This window comes from Ammospiza nelsoni, chromosome 2 (assembly GCF_027579445.1).
Source record: "Ammospiza nelsoni isolate bAmmNel1 chromosome 2, bAmmNel1.pri, whole genome shotgun sequence".
Lineage (NCBI taxonomy): Eukaryota > Metazoa > Chordata > Aves > Passeriformes > Passerellidae > Ammospiza > Ammospiza nelsoni.
Window position 1 is genome coordinate 33,320,184 of NC_080634.1, and position 23,498 is coordinate 33,343,681.

The 23,498-nt window shown below is 39.3% G+C and overlaps 1 protein-coding gene across 1 annotated transcript in view; it reads left to right on the forward strand.

Moving 5' to 3' along the window:
* The first annotated feature begins 2,178 nt into the window (after nt 1-2,178).
* ACER3 (alkaline ceramidase 3) overlaps nt 2,179-23,498 on the forward strand; it is a 56,357-nt gene continuing 35,037 nt past the window's right edge. Inside the window, exons 1-2 of the mRNA XM_059491562.1 lie at nt 2,179-2,359; nt 21,450-21,560. Of these exons, the coding sequence (XP_059347545.1) occupies nt 2,257-2,359; nt 21,450-21,560 (214 nt within the window). The 5' untranslated portion in view covers nt 2,179-2,256. The remainder of the gene's footprint in view (nt 2,360-21,449; nt 21,561-23,498) is intronic.

Genomic DNA, 23,498 nt, shown 5'->3' on the forward strand with positions numbered 1-23,498 from the left:
ATGTATTCTTGTAACAGCTGAAGCAGCCAAAGTTGGTTTTGTGGAAGTCAAGTTTACTTCTACAAAATATTTTCATGGGAAAAAAAGCATCTATTATAATAGTTTGGGGTTGCCTCTTCAATACGATCCTTCTGAGAGCAGTGACTGAAAGGTTTGTCAGAGTTCAAAAGCAGAGAACCAAGCCACAGAACCAGTCAGAAGTAAATGCATTTTCCAATGGAGAATACTCCAGAAAAGTGCCAAATAAATAAAACTTCCCTAGTAATTGAAATCAAGGCCTAGCTATGAATTTTCCTTGTGTTTCTGAGGAAATCAGAATGGATGACAACCCACATTATTGATATGTACCACATAAACCCCTTCATTAATTTATCTTGCCCAGTTTTAAAGCTAGTTTCATGTCTGACTTCTTTTTCTAGTGTGGTGGCAAATCTTCTCATGGCCAGCATGCATGTGATCAGAAAAGAAACAAACCCAAAAATTTTTAATTATTTATTTAAAGCCAACTGTAATTCAGTGTTATAAAAATTGCCTACATTTTCCCACATTTTTGCCATTATTGCTCCTCGTGAGTAAATATTTATTTTTTAATATTTAACTATTAGTTAATATTTAAAATATTTCATAAATCTCTCCTTAGTTTCTGAGCAACTGCAATTTCAAATTTTTTATTGTTTTTCTGTCAAGAACTTTTAACTGAACCTTCAAAAGTCTGAAAAACTAAAGTGCATCAAACAGGTCAGAATCTTCCTCATTTTTTACAGCCAGTTTTATGCATCTTGATCAGTCTCATACTCTTCCAGACCCCAATCTTGAAAGTCTAACTCTGTGGAAGTAATGTAGGTCTGAAAAATATAGGAAGACAGGTCTGCATATAAAAATTCCAGAGGGATTTTGATGATGTTTTGACAATATAGGTGTATTGTCACTGCCATCACTAAAATAAATTTTATTTTAGTGCTTTATAGCATGAGAAAAGTAGTGATATATGTTAACTACATCTCTTGATGCTGGAAGCAATTATACACAAACTGAACTTCAGAAGGCAAGATGGTCTTCAAGATAGAGTATGTATTCTGCCATGTATTTACAGTAGGAAAGGTCTGTGTTTAGACTGGTATTTCTTAGCCTACAGAAGGAAAGGTGAGAAGAAATAAGATGTGGAAAAAGAAGTCTGTGTGTTTACACACTGGTATAATAAATTCTGCTGGCCAGCAGGGTGTAAGCACTGTGTATAGCCCCCAAGGTCTGACCAAAGCTTCTCTTCAAGTTTTGGATCACCTTCTGAAACAGAAAACACACACAGCATTATCAGACCTTTACTGGTACACTTTATTCTTTCCCCTTATGTCTCAAGTCTTTCCATTTTTAGATTGTACTTGCCTCTGGATACTAACTCCGCTTGAGAAGCAGTTTGCATATTATGGGTGTAAGTATAGTACGCGTAGTAAGCGCTGAGGAAACTAAATAAGGCATCAGAGGAGAGGAAAACCCCCATTTAGTAGGCAGTGCTATAAAAATACTCCTTCCTTCTCCCAGCCCACGAGTATGAGGAACACTTGCCTCTTCATTGCTTTCAGGAAGAAATTCTTCAATGTAAAAGTGGTGAGACACTGGCACAGGTTGCCCGGTGGATCTTTGGGCGCCCCATCCCTGGAAGTGTTCAGGGCCAGGCTGGATGGGGCTTTGAGCAGCCTGATCTAGTGGAAGGTGACTCTGCCCATGGCAGGGGATTGGAACTGGATGGTTCTTAAGGTTCCCTCCAACCCAAATCATTCTACGATGCTGTGAAGCTGTGTCTCAACATCATGAAGGCAGCACGCTGCCCCGCTCGCCTTACAAACCCTCCACGAAATCTATAACGAAACCCGGAGTGGAAAGCTGAGGGAGGAAACCTCTTCACTGCCCCCGGCTTGAAAAGCGGGTGAGGAGAGTGCCGTGATGCTGCACGTCCCGCCTCATCCTCACAGGGGCATCGCGCGGGTTCCCTGAGAGCCAAACACGCCCCGCACCGGTGTTTCCCCACACACTCTCCCCACATCCACGTTTTCCTCCACAATGTGTTTCCCCGCCCCGGTCTGCCCCGTCCGACAGGCCTCAGCCCGTCCCCATGGCGACCGCGGCTCCGCCCCGCGGGCGGGCCCAGCGCCGGCCCCGCCCGCTCTCCCGCCGCCGCCGCTGCGCTCCGGGCCCGGCGCCCTTCTCCCTCCGCTGCCCCGTGCCCTGGCTCCGCTCTAGCCTGGAGCGGGCGCCGCGATGGCTCCGGCCGCCGACCGGGAGGGTTACTGGGGTCCGCCGACCTCCACCCTGGAGTGGTGCGAGGAGAACTACGCCGTCTCCTACTACATCGCCGAGTTCTGTGAGTGGTCGCTCCGGCCCCGGGTCCTGCCCCGGCCCCGGGGGCCGCGTCCCACCGCCGCCTCCTTCTCCCTCTCCGCAGCTCTTCGTGCTCTGTCCCCGCGGCGGGGGAATCCCTCCTCCTCCTTGGCCCCTCTTTCCTGCGGGGTGACGGTGCCGCTGCCCCTCAGCCAGCCCCGGTGGGTGGAAATGGGTGTTTTTTACCGCCTTCCCGCACAAATCCGTGTCGGAAGCACGGGATGGTGTAGCCCCTCTCTCCCCAGCGTGTCCTTTCGGCCTGTGTCCATAGGGATGGCAGGGCTGTAGCGGGGGTGCCGGGGGCCTGCGGCGGTGGCTGGGATGGGGTGGCCCGTGAGCTGTGTCCTGGGGGTGTCGCAGGAACTGGGCTGGCTGTGTGGCACCGCAGCACGGGTGAAGAGAGGGAAGGACTCTCGCTGGAGTCGTGCTTGGCGTGTCACGCCGCGAAGCCACACGCGTCTGCTGCTCTGCTCCCCTTGAGGTGGAACCATCTGCACAGCCTGGACTGTCAAACCAAGTGAAACTGCTCAGGGAGAGAAAAGGTATCGTCCTGTGCAAGATACGGCTTCATCCAGGGATGACACCTTCCCCCAGGTGGCCTTTGGTGCCCCGTGATGACCGTCGTCAATCAGGTGGCTCCGCTGCAGGTGGTGCGAGTTAAGCGAGGCTTGAAGGGTCGCTCTGTTTCAAGTGATTGTCTTTTAGGATAGCTCAGAGCACTGGGAAGAGAGCAGGCCATTGGTTTGACCTCGAAACTGTTATTCAGAAACACTCAGGATTTAGCATGTTTTAGGGAAAAAAAGAAGGGGCTTCAATTACAGGGCCATTCATCAGGTGCTTGAGAAAGGAGTGTCTTGCAGGTGATAAAAGACCAAGCCCTATGTCACTGAGGTTTTGTTGAAAAACTAAGTATTTTTGTGTCCTGGGCAGCGACTTTAAAGGGTGTAGTAGTTATAATTATGTGCTTCTGCCTGGCACACGCCCTGTGCTGCGAAAAACTTTCACACGCATGAGGTAGGTGGCTGCCTTTGAAGTGTTAGGGCCCTGGGTGCTCAAGTGACCAGGCTCACCCACCCTGAAGTGCTTGAAGTGGGCAATCTGCAGAGGCCTTTCACATAGCTGGGATACTTCAGCAGTGGCTTGGAAGAGCTTGGCATGCAGAAGATGGAAGGTTCTGGGTTTCCGTGCCCAGCTGTGGCTCCTGGTTGCAAGCACTGACATGGGTGCGGATCCAAAGTGAATAATTGTGAAAGAGTGTTCAGAGTGTAGGAATAGGAAGAACAGGATCTGAAATGAACAACAGCAGCATAAGCAGCTTAGAAGCTCAGAGGAAAAAGGAAGTTAGTGTGTAGATTTATGGCTGAGGCAGGCTGGCTGAAAAGGAAACAAAATTAAATACTCTTAGAAAGGGACAAACTTTGAAGTCAAATAGAATGAGACTTTTGCAGAGTATGTATATATGTGTTTTCCTTTTTGTCAAGCATAATTTGTGAGATAATTCTCATAGGGAAGAGGAAGTTCTTTTTCTTCACTAATGTAAAAATGAATTTGACTAGCATGTAAATTTTTAAAGTAATTCCTGCATTGTTGGCCTTGTTAACTGATACTTTTAGTCTACTTTTGGATTATTCAGGAGAAGGAAGATGAGGATGAGAGTAATGGGAGGCAGAAAAGCTTGTGTTCTGAGGAAAAAGAGAGTAGCTATACAAGGTCTGGTCCCTCCTTATGGTTTTGGTGTTTAGGACCACAATTTGTTGGTCTGTCAGTTGCACTGAAAAAAACTGTATATAAGGGCTATTCTGTAATGTAAAGCATTTAAATGATCTAAGTTTAAAATGCAAAACAGTAAGTAAGCCTGCTGTGGTGTAGGGTTAGCTTAACAGCAGCTAATTTCAGTCCAGATGCCAAGATGGGTTAGATTTTCTTCAGCAGTGGTTCTCTAACAGTGCTTTCAGGGTCTGAGGCAATAAGTGTTCTGGGGATATTGTTTGAAGTTTTACCTTACACAAGAGTGAAAATCCATTTCTGACTTGGTACCACTCAGGTACAGCTGATTGTTTGTAAAAATTTTTGCATTAAATGTTTGTTATAAGTAGGTTGTTAATGGTTGTTAATAATTTATAAGAAACTTTGGAGGCCCAAAGATTGAAGAATACTGTCAGGTCCAAACCAAATAGGTTGCAGACTTAAGAACCAAACAGAAAGCCTGTACAAATTACATTTTTGTGCCATTTAGCAATTTGGTTTTGACATGCTACTTTTAGTACAGAATTGCTACATTGTGTTATAAAAGCCCACATGCAGTTCCTTGCTCTTTACTCCTTATAGAACTAATATAAATGGTAGCAGCTTATCAACTGTATGTAGTGAGAGATGTGGCAGTGAGGTAAGGTGGTGGTGTAGCACTTCATATTTGAATTCCCTTGGTGTAACCCAAACACAGTGGCATGTATTCAAAAGTTCATTTTTTTTAATAATGAGAAATGCTTTTTCTTGCCTTTCTGAGTCTACACCTAGTCAGTTTTTCTCCCCTGTGGAGGTGGATGACTAACTGCTCTGCATCCATCTGTAGAATATTAAACCAATTGAAATGAAAAACCAGTTAAAAATAATTGTTTTGCAAGCTTAACTCTGTTAAGCCTTAAAATGAGTCTTATATCCCCCACTGATCAAACCTATTTTATGATGTGGTAATTCCTTTTTCAGGGTTTCTCATTGATTGGCTCCTCTGTGCTGGAGAGCAAGTAGTAGACGTGGGGTTTTTTTCTCTTCTTTAAACCTTTCGAGGTCTCAGTTCTTAAAAGCTGAATTATCCAAACTTTTGTACACTTGGTTAAGAAAAAATAGTAAAGGATAAACCCACCATCCTCCCACACAAAAAAAATAGAAAAAGGGCAAATATAAGTTCTGGGTTTTAGTGCTTATCAGTCAAATGCTACAGCTTACTCCTTATTTTTAGCAGGGTTGGTGTTTCAGGCCAGTTAAGCCCACGTAGCATTGAGTTTTGGGGGTCTGTTTTGACATGAATGTCTATCACAGGAGCCTTACCCTTCTTGGATTCAGTCATCCCTGTAAGAGCTCCTCTTATAGAATATGGTGAGTGAATATAAGTAGTCTTCACATACTCCCTTTGCTGAGAGCACGTAGAGTAGTACCAATTCAAGCAAATATTTTAGATTCAAAGGAGCCCTGTGTGGTACATGAGGGCTTATAATTCTCAGTCAGGAGAATCATGGGGGCGAATTTGTTGTAGTTAACAACAGAATGCTGTGTTCCAGTTTGGATCAAACTTGAGTCATGTTTCCAGTTATGTTGCTTTGAGCTATCATTGTCCATGAGTAATATGCATCATCTACAACATGACAGGTTTAGAGAAATCCTTATGCTGGCATTTACAGCAGCAAGCGTCTAGAACATTGCTTCAGGCTTCTCAAGGAATTAGTGAAATTGTTTCTTTCTTGGCTTCTGGTCTTGTCTATGTTCTGATATCTTTGTATAAGAATTTTTTAATTATTATTGTTATTATCATAATTATTATGTTATTGTCATATTATTATCATATCAGAGTTAAATCCATTAGTTTTTGTTTTCATTAGAGATCTGGTAAGTGACTTCTTGTAACTGGGATTTCCTTATGGGACTCTTATTTGGGAAAAAAACACACCCATGTCATGAGAATCTGCCCATGTTTCTAGCTATTTTTGTTCCACTTCCTTCAAGCTTCTGATTTTTGCCTCAGACAAGAGATTGAGACAAGATTATGGTGACTTGTGTTTTTCAGTGTGAGGTATCTCTTTATCTTGCATCTTGGATGGCATAGAGTGCTGTCCCAGCATTCTCGACATTGTGAACAGTGACACAAAAATATTGTTGTTTCCTTTTAGGCATTGCTCAGAGAATACAGCTGCAGATTGTACAGATCTCTATTTTCTATGGGGTTCATTACTTTAAAACATAAAAACCTGCAAAATTTACTTAAACGTAGAATAATGTCATTAATGTTGAATTTGTACTGCCACGTATGGATTGTCACTTGTTCCTCGTGGGTGTCCTGTTGCATTTTGCCTTTTTTCCAGAGGCTTTGGAAAGCAGCCAGAGACTGTTGGGCTAGGTACTCTCCAAGTGAGAGTAAGAAAACTAAAATAAAGCCAACTGTCTGCCTTCAAGAACCCTTCCTGTTCTTTCAGTGATAAAGTGGCAGATGAAGGAAACACCATCAAGTTTAATTGGGTGTGATGAGCCCAACTGCCTGGCTGAGATGGAGCGATTTAAAGATGACATGACACAGATGAGTTCTAAAGAGTGCTTTAACAGAAGACAGTGTCACAGACCTGTACACTTTAAGAAAGGGATTTGAGTGTATAAATTTAATTACCTCATTGGAGGAAATCACAACTTTCCTCTGGAAATTTATTTGGCTTCTTGAGGGAGCTCCCTGAACTGAGGAAGCACTGCAAGCAAAAAGGTAAAGGAAGCATTAAACTAATTGATGGTGAGTGTAAAGTCAAGTGCAGTGTGCAGAACAGTGCTCAGCTGTGCAGTGAGTTTTTGGATGAACGCTTCTAGCTTGCTTTTTGTGCTGCAGACAAAAAGAAGTTGAAAGAGGGATTCCTTTCTCCAAAAAATAATATAGCAGAACCAAAATCATAAGCCAGATGGTCTCTGCTGTCACTTCTTTGTATTTCTTTCTATTTGGTTTTGAATCAGTAGCAAATACTCTTTTATTAACTTATTTCCTTTCCTAGGCTGTAAAAGTACATTCTTAGCTAAAGCCTAAAGATAGTCTTGTCACAGAGTTTTGATGCATTTTGAGATCACTAATGATTTGTATATTATTTTTAATTCTTCCTTGCTTTTTATCTTTCCTCATGATGCAACTCTACCTTTGATCTCATGACAGCTTAATTTTCAGTTTTCCCACCAGCCTTCGTTGAGAAAGATGGGGTCAAAGGCTCTTGGAAAGTTGATTTCCCCAATCATCAGTTCTTATTTATCCATCATGTTATGGATATGCTTAAAGCCTGTCAGATAGATGCTGTGCTAATGGACCACATGTGTGTTTATCTACTAATGTGTGTAGCTATTAAGCAACAATAAAATTCTTAAATATGGTTTAACAAAGCATTTGATTACTCTATAATTAGTGCTTCATATTCAGTACTTGTACAGCTGGCAGTTGGACATCTGCCACTCCAAATGGTAACACAGCAATGGCATTTCTACATTTTAATTTTTCTTATGTGCAAACTGAGGAAGACTGGTTTATGAACTGCATGATATGAATTTGCAGAATATATATTTGTGGCTAGAAATAGGAAAATTAATGTAAAATAAATTATTGTAAAGGAACACTGCTGACTTAAAAGTTACTTTTTATGAGCTTTTAGTCACAGAGTAAAAACTTTTGTCATAATTGAAAGACAAAAAGTCTTCAGTCTGGGGTTTGCTGTGTCTTGGTTGTGTGAAACTGCTATTTATGTAATGCATTTTCTATATTTGCTGGTGCCTTTCACATATAAGTGGGAAAGTTTTTTTTTTCCTTTAAAGAAGAAAGATTTAATTATAGATGCAAAAATGTTCAAAGGAAGTCTGGGAATTGTCTCCAGTCCCAACAGCTCAGCAGTATATGGTTCTTTGTCTCGCAACTTGTGTGAGTGCTCACACATTTGACTGTCTGACTACCTCAAGAGGATCGTGGCAAGGTTTGTGGCTCATGAAAGTTTATCAAATGCACAAAGTTCTTTTAATTCAAAATGTGTGTCTAAACAGGACATTATAATGCTAGAAGAGAACCCATTTGCAAATGGTTGTCAGGGCAAAGCTACCTACCTTAGATTGCCTTCTAGCTGGGAGGCTCTTTGTACCTGCCTCATTAATTACACTCATTCTTCCGTCCATTAGCAGAGAAGCTGAGCTGCTGCATGAATTAAAGGTGCTTGGTTATTCTGTCTTTGTGGAAGTACTACAAAGAGCAAAAAAATGTGTCAGGAAGAGAGAAATTCTAGAGAACGTTGCAGTAAAAAAAGCCCAGAGCAACACTGCTTTAGTGTCAATCATTTACCATTAATTGATATGAATATGCTCATATAGGCAAGCTCAGCGTAGAGGCTCAGTGGTTTTGCTGGGTACTCTTTAGATTTAAGGTCTCAGGCACAGATCCTTCTTTGTACTTGAAAATGCAATTATAAATTTTCAGAGTTTTTGTGCTAGCTCAAAAAAATGAAGTCTAACCATGATATTTTTTTCAGTTCCTAAAAATTAATTTCCTTTAAGAAATATGCTGCATGTGCACTGTGACCAGTGACTAAAAAACTGATATTTCTAAATGATTACTGCAGTCAGCATCTCCAGATCATTATCTCCTTTACAGTCAGGTCCGTCATCCTCTGGCAGAGTACGTACTTCAGTGTGTCTGGAGTTCAGGAGGCAGAAGTTGTTCTTTCTGTCAGTCTCGGTGGAGAGATTGCACCCTTTGTGTCCCTTCCTCAGCCTTACAAGATTCCTCTTGATTTCTTTGCCTCTCCACCAACTGGTGACTCAACCTGCCCTGCACATTGTAGCACTTTCCTGAAGGAAATTCCAAACTTTATTTCAAATTTGAGATTAGTGTCCAGCAGCATGTCTATTTCCCAGCTGTGTTCTGGGGCTTTAGTTTCTTATATTTGGTTTTTCATTGTTCCTTGATTCCTTTGGACATGTTTTCTGAATGCAGCGTCCTTGGAGTGACCCTGAAATGGTATGTGCAGCGTGAGTGTCTCTTCAAGAATCTCTGGCTGGCTTTGTGAACAGGAAGGTATGTTCCCTTTGCCAAGTCTGGGTAATACTGCAATTCTCCTCTATAAACAGAGGAACTGGAGAAGGGGACAAGAGTGTGGCCTGATTAAGCTGGGCAAGGTTCAGGATGTTAGTGTGAGACTTGACTTTTATATTTGAGATGGCAAGATTTAGACTTCTTCAGGCAGGAAAGCAGACAAGCAGAATTAGGAAAAGATGTGGTGTTAGGGGTGATCTGAACATCTTCATGTTTTGTATGAATGTTGTATGTATTCCAACTAGTAGGATTTCAAGGTATCAACTTAATAGTCATAAGACATGACCCTAGAAGCTCTTGATTTATACAATGCTTTAATGAACTCATTATTTGCAGTAAGCTCATGATGCCACTGCTCTGTAGGCTAGATTTTTAGTTATTGCTAATTCATGTTGGATAAGGATTTTCATTTGAACAAGAATCAGCACCTGGGAAACAGAGTATTAGCTCAAACAAATCCTTTAGAGCGCTGAGCATGAAAATTAGTCTGGACACTTTCAGTCTTGGGACAGAGGTATTTCTGTGTTAACCTGATGGACAAATGACATCTCTTTCTTCATCCTGTCTGGTCAACACCATTTGTTTGTTCAATCAAAGACCTGCTTCCTGACTGGAAAGCATGCTATTGTGATCCCTTCTAATGGGTATTTTAAGCTTCATTGAGGAAACCCAGGGAAAACTGAAAAATTACTTGTTTGTCTTTGAGAAAGAGGCTTGAAGATCTGGCTGGCTCTGAAATCAAATGGGTCATCTGCAACAGGAAGCAAAAATGACCAACAGAACTGATGAACTGAATTTGTTGTCACAGAGAGGAGTTTACATTACTTCTAGGTAAAATGGATGTGTTTTTCTTCTACAAGTACTTACCTTTTCTTGCACAGCAAATTTTTCATGTTTGTGTGAGTCTCATTACAGATTGGATTGTTCTTGGAGGGAGTTTGTAGTGCTGCTCTCCTGCCAGAGGCTTCCAGGTCTGGTGCTGACCCCAGATTGCAGCAGCTGAGCTGCTCTGGAGGTTATTGCACACAGGTGCATGGTGTATTTCTACTGATATTCCTGCATTCCTTACACGGGATGCAGACTTTATTTATTTTTTTAGATTTTGAATCTTATAGACTTAAGATAAAACTCACAAATATATAAACTCAGAGTTGCTCCAGGTGATATTTTGTTCACAAATGAAAATGGATGTCTTTTCTTTTTTTCCAAGTCTTTTTCACAGTTGTGAAAACAAGCTGTATAAGCAGAAAGAATAAGCTATATACAATGTGCTGACCCCAGGGTATGAGTAAACTGCCTGGAAAATCAGAGAAACAAAATTTTTTGCTTTATTTTTTCAATTTAGTAGAAAAAATGTTGGCAATGCACTTCTGTTCATACCAGTTTAATGCTATCTCCCTAAGCTGCTGCTAGCAGTAGCAGTGTGGAAGTTCAGGGCTTTCTTTTGATGTAGCAGAGCAAAAACCAGAGGATCATTGCTGGTTTGTGCTACTGGTGAGCAGTGTCTCTCTAAGAACCAGTTCAATTGATTTGTGTCAGTGCCTTGGAAAGCAGCAGAGAAATGCACTGTGGTAGTGAAATCATACAGCAGATGTTGTTTTCATTCACTTAACAAACTGCTATGCCTTTGTGATCTGTGATAGCACAGTTGCTTTACACGCAGAGTTTTGGTGGCTGTTAAATCTTTCAAGGCCCAAGTTTTATAATCCTGCAAGGCTCCTCAGATACATTCTTCTGCACCATGCATAACGTTGGTGCTGTACTGAAATGCTGAAACTGTTGAGTCTATCCCAATTTAATGTTACATGTCCTTTTTTTCCCCTCTATTCTGGGCTGCAGAGAAATACTGTAAAGCTCTTTCCGTTTCTTAAATGCGTTTCCTTCCAAGCTGTTCCATGCTGATTTCCACTTGACTTTTGTATTATTTTTTTTTCTACAATTGTCTCAGGCATTTCCTCTGGAAGATTTCCTATGCCAGCCTTTGGGCCGCATTTGTGTTGGGAACACAGTTAATTTGTATATGGTTTTCAACTATTTTGTATCTTATTCATTAAAACAGATTTCTGCCCAAATTCCTGCCACCCACCTTATGAACTATTATTGTGTAGGTACTATATTAATTTATATTTATAACAAAAAGATAGTGTTTAAAGTTTGAACCTTCAGTGTATTTTATATCTCTTTCTTTATTTGGTTTAGACTGTGAGATAATTAAGATATGGGCTTTGATCTTACTGTCTCTGTGGAAAAGCTTCATTTTCTCTCCGGATGAATAGCTTTTGCCAAGATTTGTGGATGATAGATGATTGCTATTATTTTTCTTTTAATTTTTCAAGCATGAACAAGAAGGTTGTCTTGAAATGACAATTGAACAGTGACTAAAGAGTACAGTTGGAGTTAGTTGTAGACTAGGAGTGACGACCTTTGATTCTTGCATTATTGAATTAATTGGGTACTGTTGAAAGTTTTTGCTGGAGGTTGTTACATTAACTGGAAAAGGTTATGAAGACTGGAGAAATGAAGTACCTACATAATAGAGATAAAGTTATATGTTTAGGATTGAAGATGTTGATTCCAGGTCATATCTGTGATCAGTTGCCTGTCATCACATGTTTCAGTTAGCCTTAGGGTTTTTCATTTGAGGCAGCCCTGCAATAAAAAAAAAAAAAAAAAAAAAAAAAAGAAAAGAAAAAATATGGTTATTTGCAGAAGGAATGTTTTATTACTACTGATGATAAGAGGGTGAATGTCACCAATCAGTATTTGAGTGGCTGAATCAGGCTGTGGTTGCTGACCAATTTCATTATCCTCATGTGTTCTCCTACAGTTATGTAGTATTATTTTTTTATGTAGTATTGTAGTAACCTTTAATTTCCTGCCATCCAAATGGGGCGAAAGAATGGCATGAGTCATTGGTAGAAGAGGCTTTAATTGTTCTGGACACCCAGGGGAAATCTCTATTCATAGTAAGAAAGGGAAGAAAGAGAAGGTGAGAGGATTTGGATTTTGAAGATGGACTACCCAAGCTAAAGCTACAAATACCTGGACAGAAGCACTGGCGCACGTTATTCTCTGCTGCTCACCGTCCAGTGAGCATGTTGGGCTCCCCTAAGGCTCAGCTCTCCTCTGTCACTGCACAGTGCCTGGGACAGTCCTGCCAGAGCCTCTGGGCTGATACCCACAGCTTCTGTGCCTCAGGTTAGTTTTTCCAGTGTAGTGAGGACTGACAGATGCTGGGTTGGAGGTACTTGGTAGCTCAAAGCTGTCAGCTCTGAAATCTGTGCCTTCTCCTCTGGACAGACCCTTAAACTTAAAGGAGTTGGTGCAGGCACTGAACAGGAAGCCAGGAGGCTGATGCCACCATAGGAGAAGAATGACTGGAAGGAGTTAATGATGAAAATTACATGGATGATCAGTGTAGTATATTGGTCACTGCTTAGTTTTAGCAGGGGCTGAACAGTAATCTCCATGTCTTTTATTTCCTTCCAGTCTGACATCATCAACCTGCCTTAAAATAACATTTAAAATAGGTTTTATTTTGTTTTCCAGTGAAGGATATAAACGAAGTAAATCTGCCCTTCAGCAACAAGCTTCTTGCATGTAATATGCTAACTTTACATCATCTTAGCCTAATCTCTTTAGACTTTGATTGCATTTTCCAGATGTAAGCACTTGCTTTTAGCGAGCTTTCTAGATTGGTATTTCAAATGATCTGCCTATGTCAACTGTTTTTACTTTAAATTTGCTTTCAAAATCCTTCCAGGTGTACTTCAAAGTAATTGGTGCGCTTGCTATCATCTTAGATTCATGTTTATTGGAGAAATTATGCTTTCTTTTCCATGTGGTTTCTCATACCCTAGGAAAGCAATATTAAAATATGACAGGATGGCATAGCAGCTGGCTGTAATGCAAGTTTATTCCTTGCAGTCTGGTTAATTGTGAATTTCTTGGATTAAGAGTAAAATGTCCTGTAAAGGAGGTGTGTACTATCATATTTGTTCAAGCTGCTTCCTGAAGTCTCAAAAAAAAAGGTCATGAATAGATTCCTGCATCTTTATTATTACATTTCTAAATACTGTTATTTTTCAGGTAATGGTACATTCAAAATGCAAAAACCATTTATTAATGTTCCACGATGCCCTGTGCTTGTGACAGGCATTGGTGTGATAAACGCACAACTACAATAAGATAATAGGCTTCAAAAGAGAAGAGACTACTTGGCTTTTTAATTTAGGTGTTGTAGCTATCCTTATTCTGGCCTATCACCTCAGAATATTTTCATTGCAATTGCTTTCATAATTATCTGTTAAACTTCAAATTATCTGTTAAACTTCACAGCTGGTCCTCCACATTTTAATCTGCCCTTCTAATGTTCTTCTGGGGAAGAGCAGTTCATGCTGATCTCAGACTTCATTCATGAAAAGTTTTGAGACAGATCCCTCAGAAAAAATCAGAATCACCCTTCCTCAAAACAAACAAACAAAAAAAAAAATCAGTGCAAGTTCTGGGGCTTTAGGCACTACTTCTTCACTTGTGATAGCCTTTAAAAATTCCAGGAGGAGAAGTTCACTATGCTAAACATGAGAATTGGTAACAAAAACATTGTTTCTGGAAAGTACCCAGCTGTTACTGTGGCTGCATTTTCTACTTTGTAGCTTTACTTATGAGAAGTGGTGTGGTGAACTCATTCATTTTTATTGTGGCAGCTAAGGATGGTCAAGTGGCTAGAGGAGCACTTTGGTGTTTGAAGGTCTGGACTTCTGTTTTATGCAGGTTTCTTTATGGCTCAGGCAGCTTTATGCAGCCTGTCTTGCAGGGATATTGAGACAGAGGACGGGGGTTGCTTAGACCCTCCAGTAAAAGAGACTAAATAGGTCGCCAATGTGTTTTGGATTTGAGGGGAAAGAGCAAAAATTTCTTTGCCCCCACAATGTTTCACTGTCTAAACTTGCACTATAAACACAACTGTTGTATTTCTGGGATTGCAAGGGTATCTTCAAGGGTATTGGTTTCTTATGAGGAAATAAGTGGAGCTTTAAAATATGAATTTAAGTATCAGCTTTCTCTCATTTATTTTTAGTATAATTTACATAAGAAGCAAAGTCAGTGTTAGTATAGTCTTCTGTTAGGTTGTAGTTTTCTAAAGCTTTTACTATACAGTAGCAAAGCAGTTTGCAGAGATGAGGGTAAGGAAAAGGATAGCTTAATTGTAACCTAGGGCAATTCAGAAGCAGTTTATAATAAGGGCTTTTGTAGGATGTGCATTCCAAAGAGGATTGTGCATAAGAAAATACACCCACACTTTACAGGTTTGAACTGAGCTTACTTTGTGTGTGTTTTGTTAGTCAGCAGTGTCGAGAGCTTTCTCTTCTAAATACTTTTTGATTGTTTTGAAGGACACAAGTACAACATGAAATAGTGTAATCAGACTAAACCATCTAAAAATATTAGCTGGACTAGTATGATGAATGTCAAGGGAATGAATTCTGCAGCTGGGATATAAAGCATGTGAAACCATATATTGGAATGTATCGCTCGATGCAGCATTTTGGATCCACTTATAAATATGCACAGGAAAGAAAAATCAAATTGTGTTGTTAATAACTAATTTTTTCCCTAAAATTGCCTCTTTACCCCTCCCCAATCCAATCTATCGTTGGAATGGTTTACCTCTTCAGAAGGGTATCAACTTGCATAACTGTGCTGTGCTATCCTGGAGAAATGGAGGCCCAGCAAGGGAGAAGCAGCCTAGAAGGTCTAGAAGTGCTGCCCTGCATTCTGACTTTAAACACTTAAACCTTCCAGCTGGCCATCAGCTCTGCAGCAGCAATGTTGCCTTCAGTTTTTTTGGCCTTGTCCCAGCACTTGGACATTCTGGAAGCAGCTGTGCTGCTGCTGGGGCTGAGACACGTGTGACTGGAACGTGGTGTGCTCAGTCCACTGGTATGCATCTGAGCTGGTGCTGGCCTTGGGAAGGAGCCTGTGTTCCTACCTTGTTTCCCACCTCTCTTCACCCACAGTGCATTGTTTCCTTCATGTATCTTGCAGTGTGTTATCCATTCTGTTTGAAACTCTTCCAGGATTGACAGCTTCTTTTGGGAGATGTTGCTGCTGCCAGATGGTAGATTTCTAGATGTCCTACCGAAACTTCCCTTTTCCTTGGTTCAGCCTGTTAGTGCTCATCAGAATGCTCTTCTTAAGTAATGCAAATAATATTTCTTTTCAATCCTTCCCCCATGTAAACCCTTTGGATGCCACGTTGCTTTCTTGTAGCTTCTGTCAGGCTGAGATTTAGGTAGCTGTTCTTTCCCTTTTCAGGTCTTCCTTTTCCTAGTTGTTGTAGCTACTCCCTCCCTCTCATTTGTGCCTTACAGTTTTTCTCATAATAGTATGACAATTTCTATACAGAGCTAGATTAATGCAGCATTCCTTTGTAATGCACTTCATTACATTTTGCTGTGCTGTTTTATCTCTTTTAATTTTATGATTCTTATGATCTATGTGAACTTGCTCCATAGAGTTCTGATATTATTTTAAACACCATGAAAGATCTAGTAGTCTCAGTAAAGATCCATTGATTGGTGTTGTTATTTATGTGTACTCATTTTTATAGTTCCTCAGGAAGCTTTCATACACAGCTTATACAGTTCATTAGTTCCTTCAGTATTTGTTTCCTTCAGTATTTTTCCCATTTTGCTTTTAGAAATGTGGTAGCCAGTTCAAGTTGCAGCTGAATTGCTGAAGTTGTAACTTCAATTAATGTCCCAGTAAACAAAATCAAGGCTAGTTTAGTATTTGGAAAGGAAAATTATGCAACGTAAGAAATGGATCTTGTAGCTTAAAAGCAAATACCCCAAGCTCCCATTTTTTAAAAATTTATTTTATAATTTTTATTTTTAAGTCAGCATTGGTCCTGTGTTCCAGCCTGCAGTAACACTGTTGTATTTCAGTAAGTGACAGGAAGTTTATATTGATCCTTCATGCACATTAGCAAGTAGGGAGTCCAGTAATTACAAATTGGCAAAATTCCTGTTGGGATGACTTGGTTTTCTCCCCTTGAGGTCCTTCTGAAATATCAAATGGAAGCAGGAGTTTTCATTTCCTGACACTCTGAAGTGCAGTTATTGTAGACTTTGAAGTGGAATATATTGAAACTGGCTGTTGGAAGTGAAAATCTAATTGCTGCTCTGCCCTCCTGGTGATAAGCCGTGAGCGAAAATAGTGCGAGGTTGAAGTTAGTGGCCAAACCAGGTGATTCTGGGTAGTTGGTTCTTCTGAGCAGAGAGCATACCTAATGGTAGATGATTATGCTCTCAAATATGCCTGAATTGCATTGCTTTGCAGTTTCTTGAAACTTGGTAAACTCTCTAATAATGAGCTGTAGTTTGCACCAGAACTGCGTGAGGTGATTCCAGAAACAAAACCATGAAATAGAATTCCTTATATCTGAAAGCAGATAGAAGGATGAGTCAAGTTCTACATGATGCCATCTGAGAGGCTTTGTTTTTTATAATTATATTTCTTCCTGCAGTGATGTAAAAAGATAAAGCTACATGATCCAGGAATTGACTCTGCAGAGCACCATCATATCCAGACAATGAAATTGATGTTTTCAGACACAAAACTTTGTATGTTTGCTTGTGTGTTTACTTAAAGGGATTCTTAGACTCTATTAAAACTTAGGAAAGCAGCTGCTATTTTCTAAAATATATACCTTTCTCTTGTTTCACAGTGGGATGCAAAAACCTTACAATAATAAAAAATCTTACTGTGGTGAATGTTGCGTTTGTTAGTAGTGATATTAAATGAGCTCTTTATGCTTTATGTATAGTCAATTTTTTAAACAGCAAATGTTTTCTTCTTTTCTCTCTGAGGGTACCACTTATTTCTATTGATTTGAGTCTTTTAAAAACAATAAGAGAGTGAAAAGTCTTAATTTGTTCTTGCTCTCTCTGTCAAACATTTTAAAATTTGAAAAGATCCTTGTGCTTGGTGAATCTTGCTGTCATTCTGTATACAAACGTAGGAGAAAGCATCTCTTAACACATGATATATCACACTGATCACCTTGTCAGTAGTTGAATGTGATAATTTTTTCTTCTTTTTTATGATAGCACTTTTCCTTCCTCACCTAAACCAGCATGTTTATTCTAACTCCCAGCATTTTTCCTTACCTTTTTGCATTGTTTATTATTCCTTTATGACCATGTTCTTTTACAACTTATTTACAGCTTCACTTTTTTTTCCTCTTTTGACTCTTCATCCAAATTTATTGTAGCACTTACTTTCTAGTGTGGAATTAACTACATATTTGGAAAAATGGAGATTTTATGAAAGGTACTTCAAATTTGTGTCTTTCCTAACTGTGTTTGCAGTGTCTGTCTAACAGTAAGCTGTATATTGTACCTGGGTCTGCCTTTAGAAACTATTTCCCTTTCCAAGTTATTTTTGTTTGTATTTCTGGTTAGTCTTTATACAGATCTTTGTGTGTTAATGATAGCACACATATTTCTTAGGGCCTGAAGATGGCTGTGAATGTACATGCATTAGAAAAAGACTTACCAGGTTTTACTGCTGTATTTGTAGAATGGCAAGCAGATGTGGTTTAACACCCATACTATTCTTCCTACAGACAGAAGCTTGTTGAAAAGATGTTTTGCATAAATTTGATTTTGTTCTGGTACCTTATGGCATTCTCTCAATGAATAAAACATTACTTTGAAACAATGATTTGCATTAAAACAGTCTTGAAAGACTTTTATGGAAATTGGTGCAGTCAGTCACATTATCATGATTAGACCTTAATTTAGCCCTGTACCTAGTACCATCTGTAATCTTTGTGGACACGGTCTGGTTTAGTACTCTGGTAGCTGCTGCATCATGTAATCTGATTGTGGAGCTTCCCGAGCGCCACTCTGAAAGCAGGTTCACTGTGCTGCTCATTTCTGTTGGGAAGCAGTTGTAAATATTTCCTCTCTAATAGGAAGCTTTCCTCTTTATTCTAGCCTGCATTTATTTAGGGTTAGTTTATATCTATTTAGTCATTGTCAGTATTATCCTTCAGTTCAAACAGCTCCCTTTTGTCATTTGCGTTGACAAACGATGTCTTTAGAGAGCACAGTCTTGTTCCATCCAGCCATTGTTTTGTACAGTGAGCTGAGCAATTCTTGTCCCTTCTGAAATTATAGGCTCCCATTCATCACTCCCATCTGAGTGCAGCTTCTTTGCACCTGATGAGCTTTCTCTTCTATCAATAACTAGAGAACAGTGTGTTCCACTGTTGACTTGCATGAAGACATAACTATTTTCACTGCCTCTACTGGAAATAAATGTAAGGGGTTTGATGCATACAGTGATGATTTATGGTCAGCTACCATACTTTTCTGCCTCTTCAAATAGATTAATTCTATGTATGGAATAAGGATTCATATTCACATTGAAAGGTGTGTTCATGGCCATCATATTTAATCCTGTTCTTGTTATTTCAGTCTGCAAGTTCATTCATTTCTCTCCCAGATAATGTGCTCTGCCTTTCTTTTGATGGACATGTTGAAGATAAAATGTTAAAAAGCAGTCTTTGGTCACTAAAGAAAAGTTAGGTCACTCCCTGGACCAGTATTCAAGGAATCCAGTAGTGAAATATAAGAATGCTGTACAAAGTTAAGCTCAGGTCTATCCATGTGCATTTGTCAAATTTCTGATGTGCCCTATTTCTTATAGGCACAGCCAATAATTTCTTCTTTAGTCATTTTACATATCTTTTGCCTCATGCCTTAGTTGCAATTTCTCCATTTGCTGGTTTTCCCACGGAGCTCTGCTGCATTATGTTTCCCCTGTTTTAAAAAAGGAAATGTAGTGAAAAAATAAGAATCTTTTTGGCAGTTTGAACTGTTTTCCCATTTTCAACCTCCTTGTTTGTTAAATAACTGTTTCACTTCCTTGTTTGCTAAATAACTGTAGAGTTATGAGTCTGCATTGTGTCACTTTTTTCTTCTTTCTTGGTATTCTTTGCTAATCTCTGTGCATATCCCCCTGCCATTTTTTGGTGGAATTAGTAAAAATCCCTTTTAATGAATTTATAAGCTATTCTGTGTGAGGATAATCCTGTAAAGACTAGCTAGACTTTTATGAAATATGTATTCCTGGGGACCTGGGTTTGCAAGAGGCCTTGAAGTTTTTGTTCTCGAAAAAAGTAATTTTGCTAGCAGCATGCCAGAGGACTTTATTGTTCCCCTGCCCCCATTTCCCCTTTTAAAAAAATGTATACAACTTTCAGTAAGTATGTTTGCAGATAGGCTTGCCTAATCCATGCTGCAAATGTTCTGAATAATATGGGCCAAAAAGTGCAGAGAAGGAGTGGCAGGAATGGACAGCTAGATTAGGTCTATGGTATTTCCTCTCTCAGCAAGATGTTCCCAGATTAAATGCTCATAAATTTTCAATAATTTAATGTCATTATAGCTTTACAGGAAGTGTTGAAACCTTCCCTTTCCTTTCCTACAGAAGAATCTGTTTTCTGCATTCTTACACCCATCTGAAGTTTGTTATCCTACTGCAAGTCTCTTCCACAGTCATGTGCCTTCCCAATTGTGGATAAACATCATGGTATTTCTTTTGTTTGGCATTTTCATATTTGAATTTTTGCCAGGCTTTTGACAGTTTCATAACCAGGTGACCCTGAACAGTGACATTTATATAATGTCTACTAACTTCTCTTGAAAATAGGCATAGTTGAGCACTGCTTTAGAAAGCTGAAGTTTCGCTATCCAGACTATGTAACCTTTATTCTACTTTTCAAGACTAAATGACATGTTTGCATGATTTACAGGAGGACATGGCAATGGTCAGTGTGTCACACAACAGCATTTCTGAGTGAATTTCTTCCAAATGTGGTCTGTGTTGAAAGTGAATCACTACCCATTGCAACACATAAGGGAATGTGGTAAAAAAGTAAAGATTCCACGAAGAATTTAAACACAAAAAAGGCCTTTTATATTGGTATAAACTTGTATATCCTTACAGAAGGTTTTTGTTTTCAGCTGGGCTTCTTTTACATGGAGGAACATAATTCAGAGCTGTCTAGAAGAGTGAGATCTCTGGCACATCTGATTTGACTTGTTATAACTTAGTGAAATTCGTGGTTGGGCAGGATATTATGTTAAATCAGTAAGGAAGTGATTTCAAGAAGTTCTGATAAAAATCGGATGAGATTTTAAACTGGTTGAGAAGGTTGTCTCAAAGTGAGATTTGTATGTACTTTGTGAGAATATGGAAGAGCTACCTTGTTCAAGGGAGCTGGGTACATTTCTGCTACATGTGTTCTGAAATAACCTTTTTTCCATTTGACTATGAATTTTCTTTAAAATTGTGAAGTATGGATTTTTGGTTTTAGAGGTGCTGCAATACCTTAGGGTTATGTGAACATATTTTTTATGTTTTGTTTTTCTTTTGGATGGATCTTGGCAAGTAGGACTCCTGAAAAATAGCTGCTTGAATTAGGGGGTGTGATTCAGAAAGGACCTGTTCTCTCTTGTTCCTTGTTCTAGAATGTGAAATGCTTTTGGGATTTTCTGCTGAATAAAAAATACAGAAATGAGGGAGGTTTCTTCATAACCTCATAAATTGTGTATTTCATTGGGATATTGGCAAATTAGATTTCAGTTTTATATATATTTAACTGATGGTGTGTGAAAATGTGCAGTTTATTTTGTATAAGTCTTTTTTGAAACAGATTTGCTCATTTTTCCAGATTTATGGCATTTAATTCCCATAACATAACCTCTATTCTCAAAATTATGATTTGTGGTTAAGTGAAAAAGCTGAATCTGCATCCCTTCTGTTGAGAGATACACCATTTCCTTTTGTTTCACTTAAACTTTGCAGGATTTCTTGGCATTTTTGCTTAGGTCAGCACCGTTGGGAAAAGAAAAACAAGCCAAATCTAAATCACTGTACAAGAGCTGGGCTCTTGGCTTTTATTGCTTTCTCTGGTCTCTGCAGCACATGTCATTTTTTTGCATTGGGTAGAATGTAGGATAGAGTCCTGGAAGGGACCTACAAGACCATCTAGTTCCAAGCCCCTTGCTGGGGGCAGGGACACATTCCACTGGACCAGGGATGGAGAGCAGTGGTGTTTTGCTGGGTCACTTTCTGGATGAAGACTGTTGAACCTGTCTCTAATGAGTGAATGTAATTTTGTTAGGTTTAGTTAAAGTGCATAGTACCCAATTCTAAATCTCTGCTTTGTGTTTCTGTCCTACAGGGAACACAGTGAGTAACCTGATTTTCATTCTACCTCCAATCTATGGTGCAATTCAGACCTATAAAGATGGCCTTGAAAAACGGTATTTAGCTGCATATTTGTGTCTTACAGGTATGTGTAAAACTTAATTTGCTCTTTCATTATAAAGAGAGCTCAGATATGCAATGGAAAATATATCTATATATTGATAAACCCGGTAGTTAAATCCAAATACTATGTGTGCGAAAAGTAGACCTCAATTTGCTACACTTGTTAATGTTTACAGAAATTTGTATCTGTTAGAGGAAGATGAGATTAGAATTCACTAAATAATTTGAAAAGATTTTAAAGTGATCCCTTTCTGGCTTTGGGTTCTGCTCAGTGCATCTTAGCTCACTCTCTGTACTTTTCTGATGATTTACAGAAGGTGTTTTGTGTATTCTACTTACAAACAGTTTCTCACAATATTAGTATTTTTGTGACATTTGTTTGGGAGAGTAATATAAGAAGTGGCCAAGATGTAGAGGGAACTGGAAAGGCATTCTTTCATGACTTCAAATTTGTTTCCAGTTCCTCTTCGGCATATATCACCCAGCCATCATGTCTGGGAAGTTTTGCAAGAATGGAAGAGCAACATGATATTCATGTTTAGATCAACTCAAGGGAAGTCTGTCCATTCTAAAATGACAAAATTCAGAAAATAACCAACTTCCTTTTAAATGTTAATTGTGTGACTAGAAGTGTTGTTCCTTATGAGAAAAGACATTTGAAGATGGTTCAGATTTGGCACTTGGGTCTCAAAACTAGATTTCATAGAATTTCTGTGTTTCACAGGATTTCTGTATTTGCTATAGCTCCTGTCTTTATGGAGGTTTTTCCCCGTCTTTGGAGTGGTAAGGGATTGATAAAAGTTACTTTTAAAATTGGCCTGTTATGTATGTGGATGGACCTTGTTGAAAAATGCATATCCATGTGCTAAATGTATTCCTTGATACCAGTTAAACTGTAACATACACAAGGTGCAAATTCACCAGTTTTCAGTTATATTACCTTTCCTGATCTATGTGAAACATAGGCAGCAACAATGCAATGCTTTTCATATTGTCTGAGCACTTTCTAATAAGCCACTTGTAGGCTTTCTATGGTTTCAATTTTTGTCTCAGTATGAAACAGAGAGAATTCTTAAAGGTCAGGGATTACTTTTAAAAAGAGGTGGTAGAAGTGATCTGTAAATGTTTGCTGAAGTTGACTTTGGGTGTTCTTGAATCAAAGTGTCCCATACTGCCATTCTATTTAAACTATGAAAAGGAACTCCTTAAATTAAAATTCAGTTTGAAGCTGTTTTCACCATGATTTGTGGTGACCTCTGTCAGTGACAGTTTATGATGGACAGAGCGTGCAGTCACTCTCTGACCAGAATGTCAGGCTGTCACAGCAGATGGACATTTCTCATATCCCATTCAATGTTTAAAATATTTTTTAAAAACCAAAAAAACCCAGACAACACCAAAAAACACCACTAAGAAAAAAAACAAAAAAAAAAAAACAAACAGAAAGCCAGCAAACCCAACTGTCTTTGATCACAGTAAATACCTTGTATTTCAATTTTTCCTCTCTCTGGTGTTGCTGAAGGGGAAGCTCAGCCTGTATTAAGACAGCAGTGCTGGAAGGCAGTCCTGAGTTCCATCTAGTCTCATCTGTGACTGAGTTGGCTTTGATTCCTGTCTGAAGTGATAAATGGCTTCATTTTTATCTCATATGTTGGAACCTAACATTAAAGGTCTCTCCCAAAAGTGTTTCCCTTCTGCTTTGTGTCTGCTTCAATATTTGTAATCCTGTTTTACAGCAGTTGAAAGATGTAAAGAGATGTAGAAGACTTTATAGTTTGCAGTGAAAAACAGGAACAAAATGATTTGGAATCACAAACCACTTAACATTTGCTCTACTACAGAATAAAAGCAGTGAATGAAAACATAAAAAGAATTTTAAATATGGTTGAAATATGTCAGGAACATTGCCATTCTCTCTGTGCATGTGACTGAACAAGAGGCATACTGAACTGGAGATAGA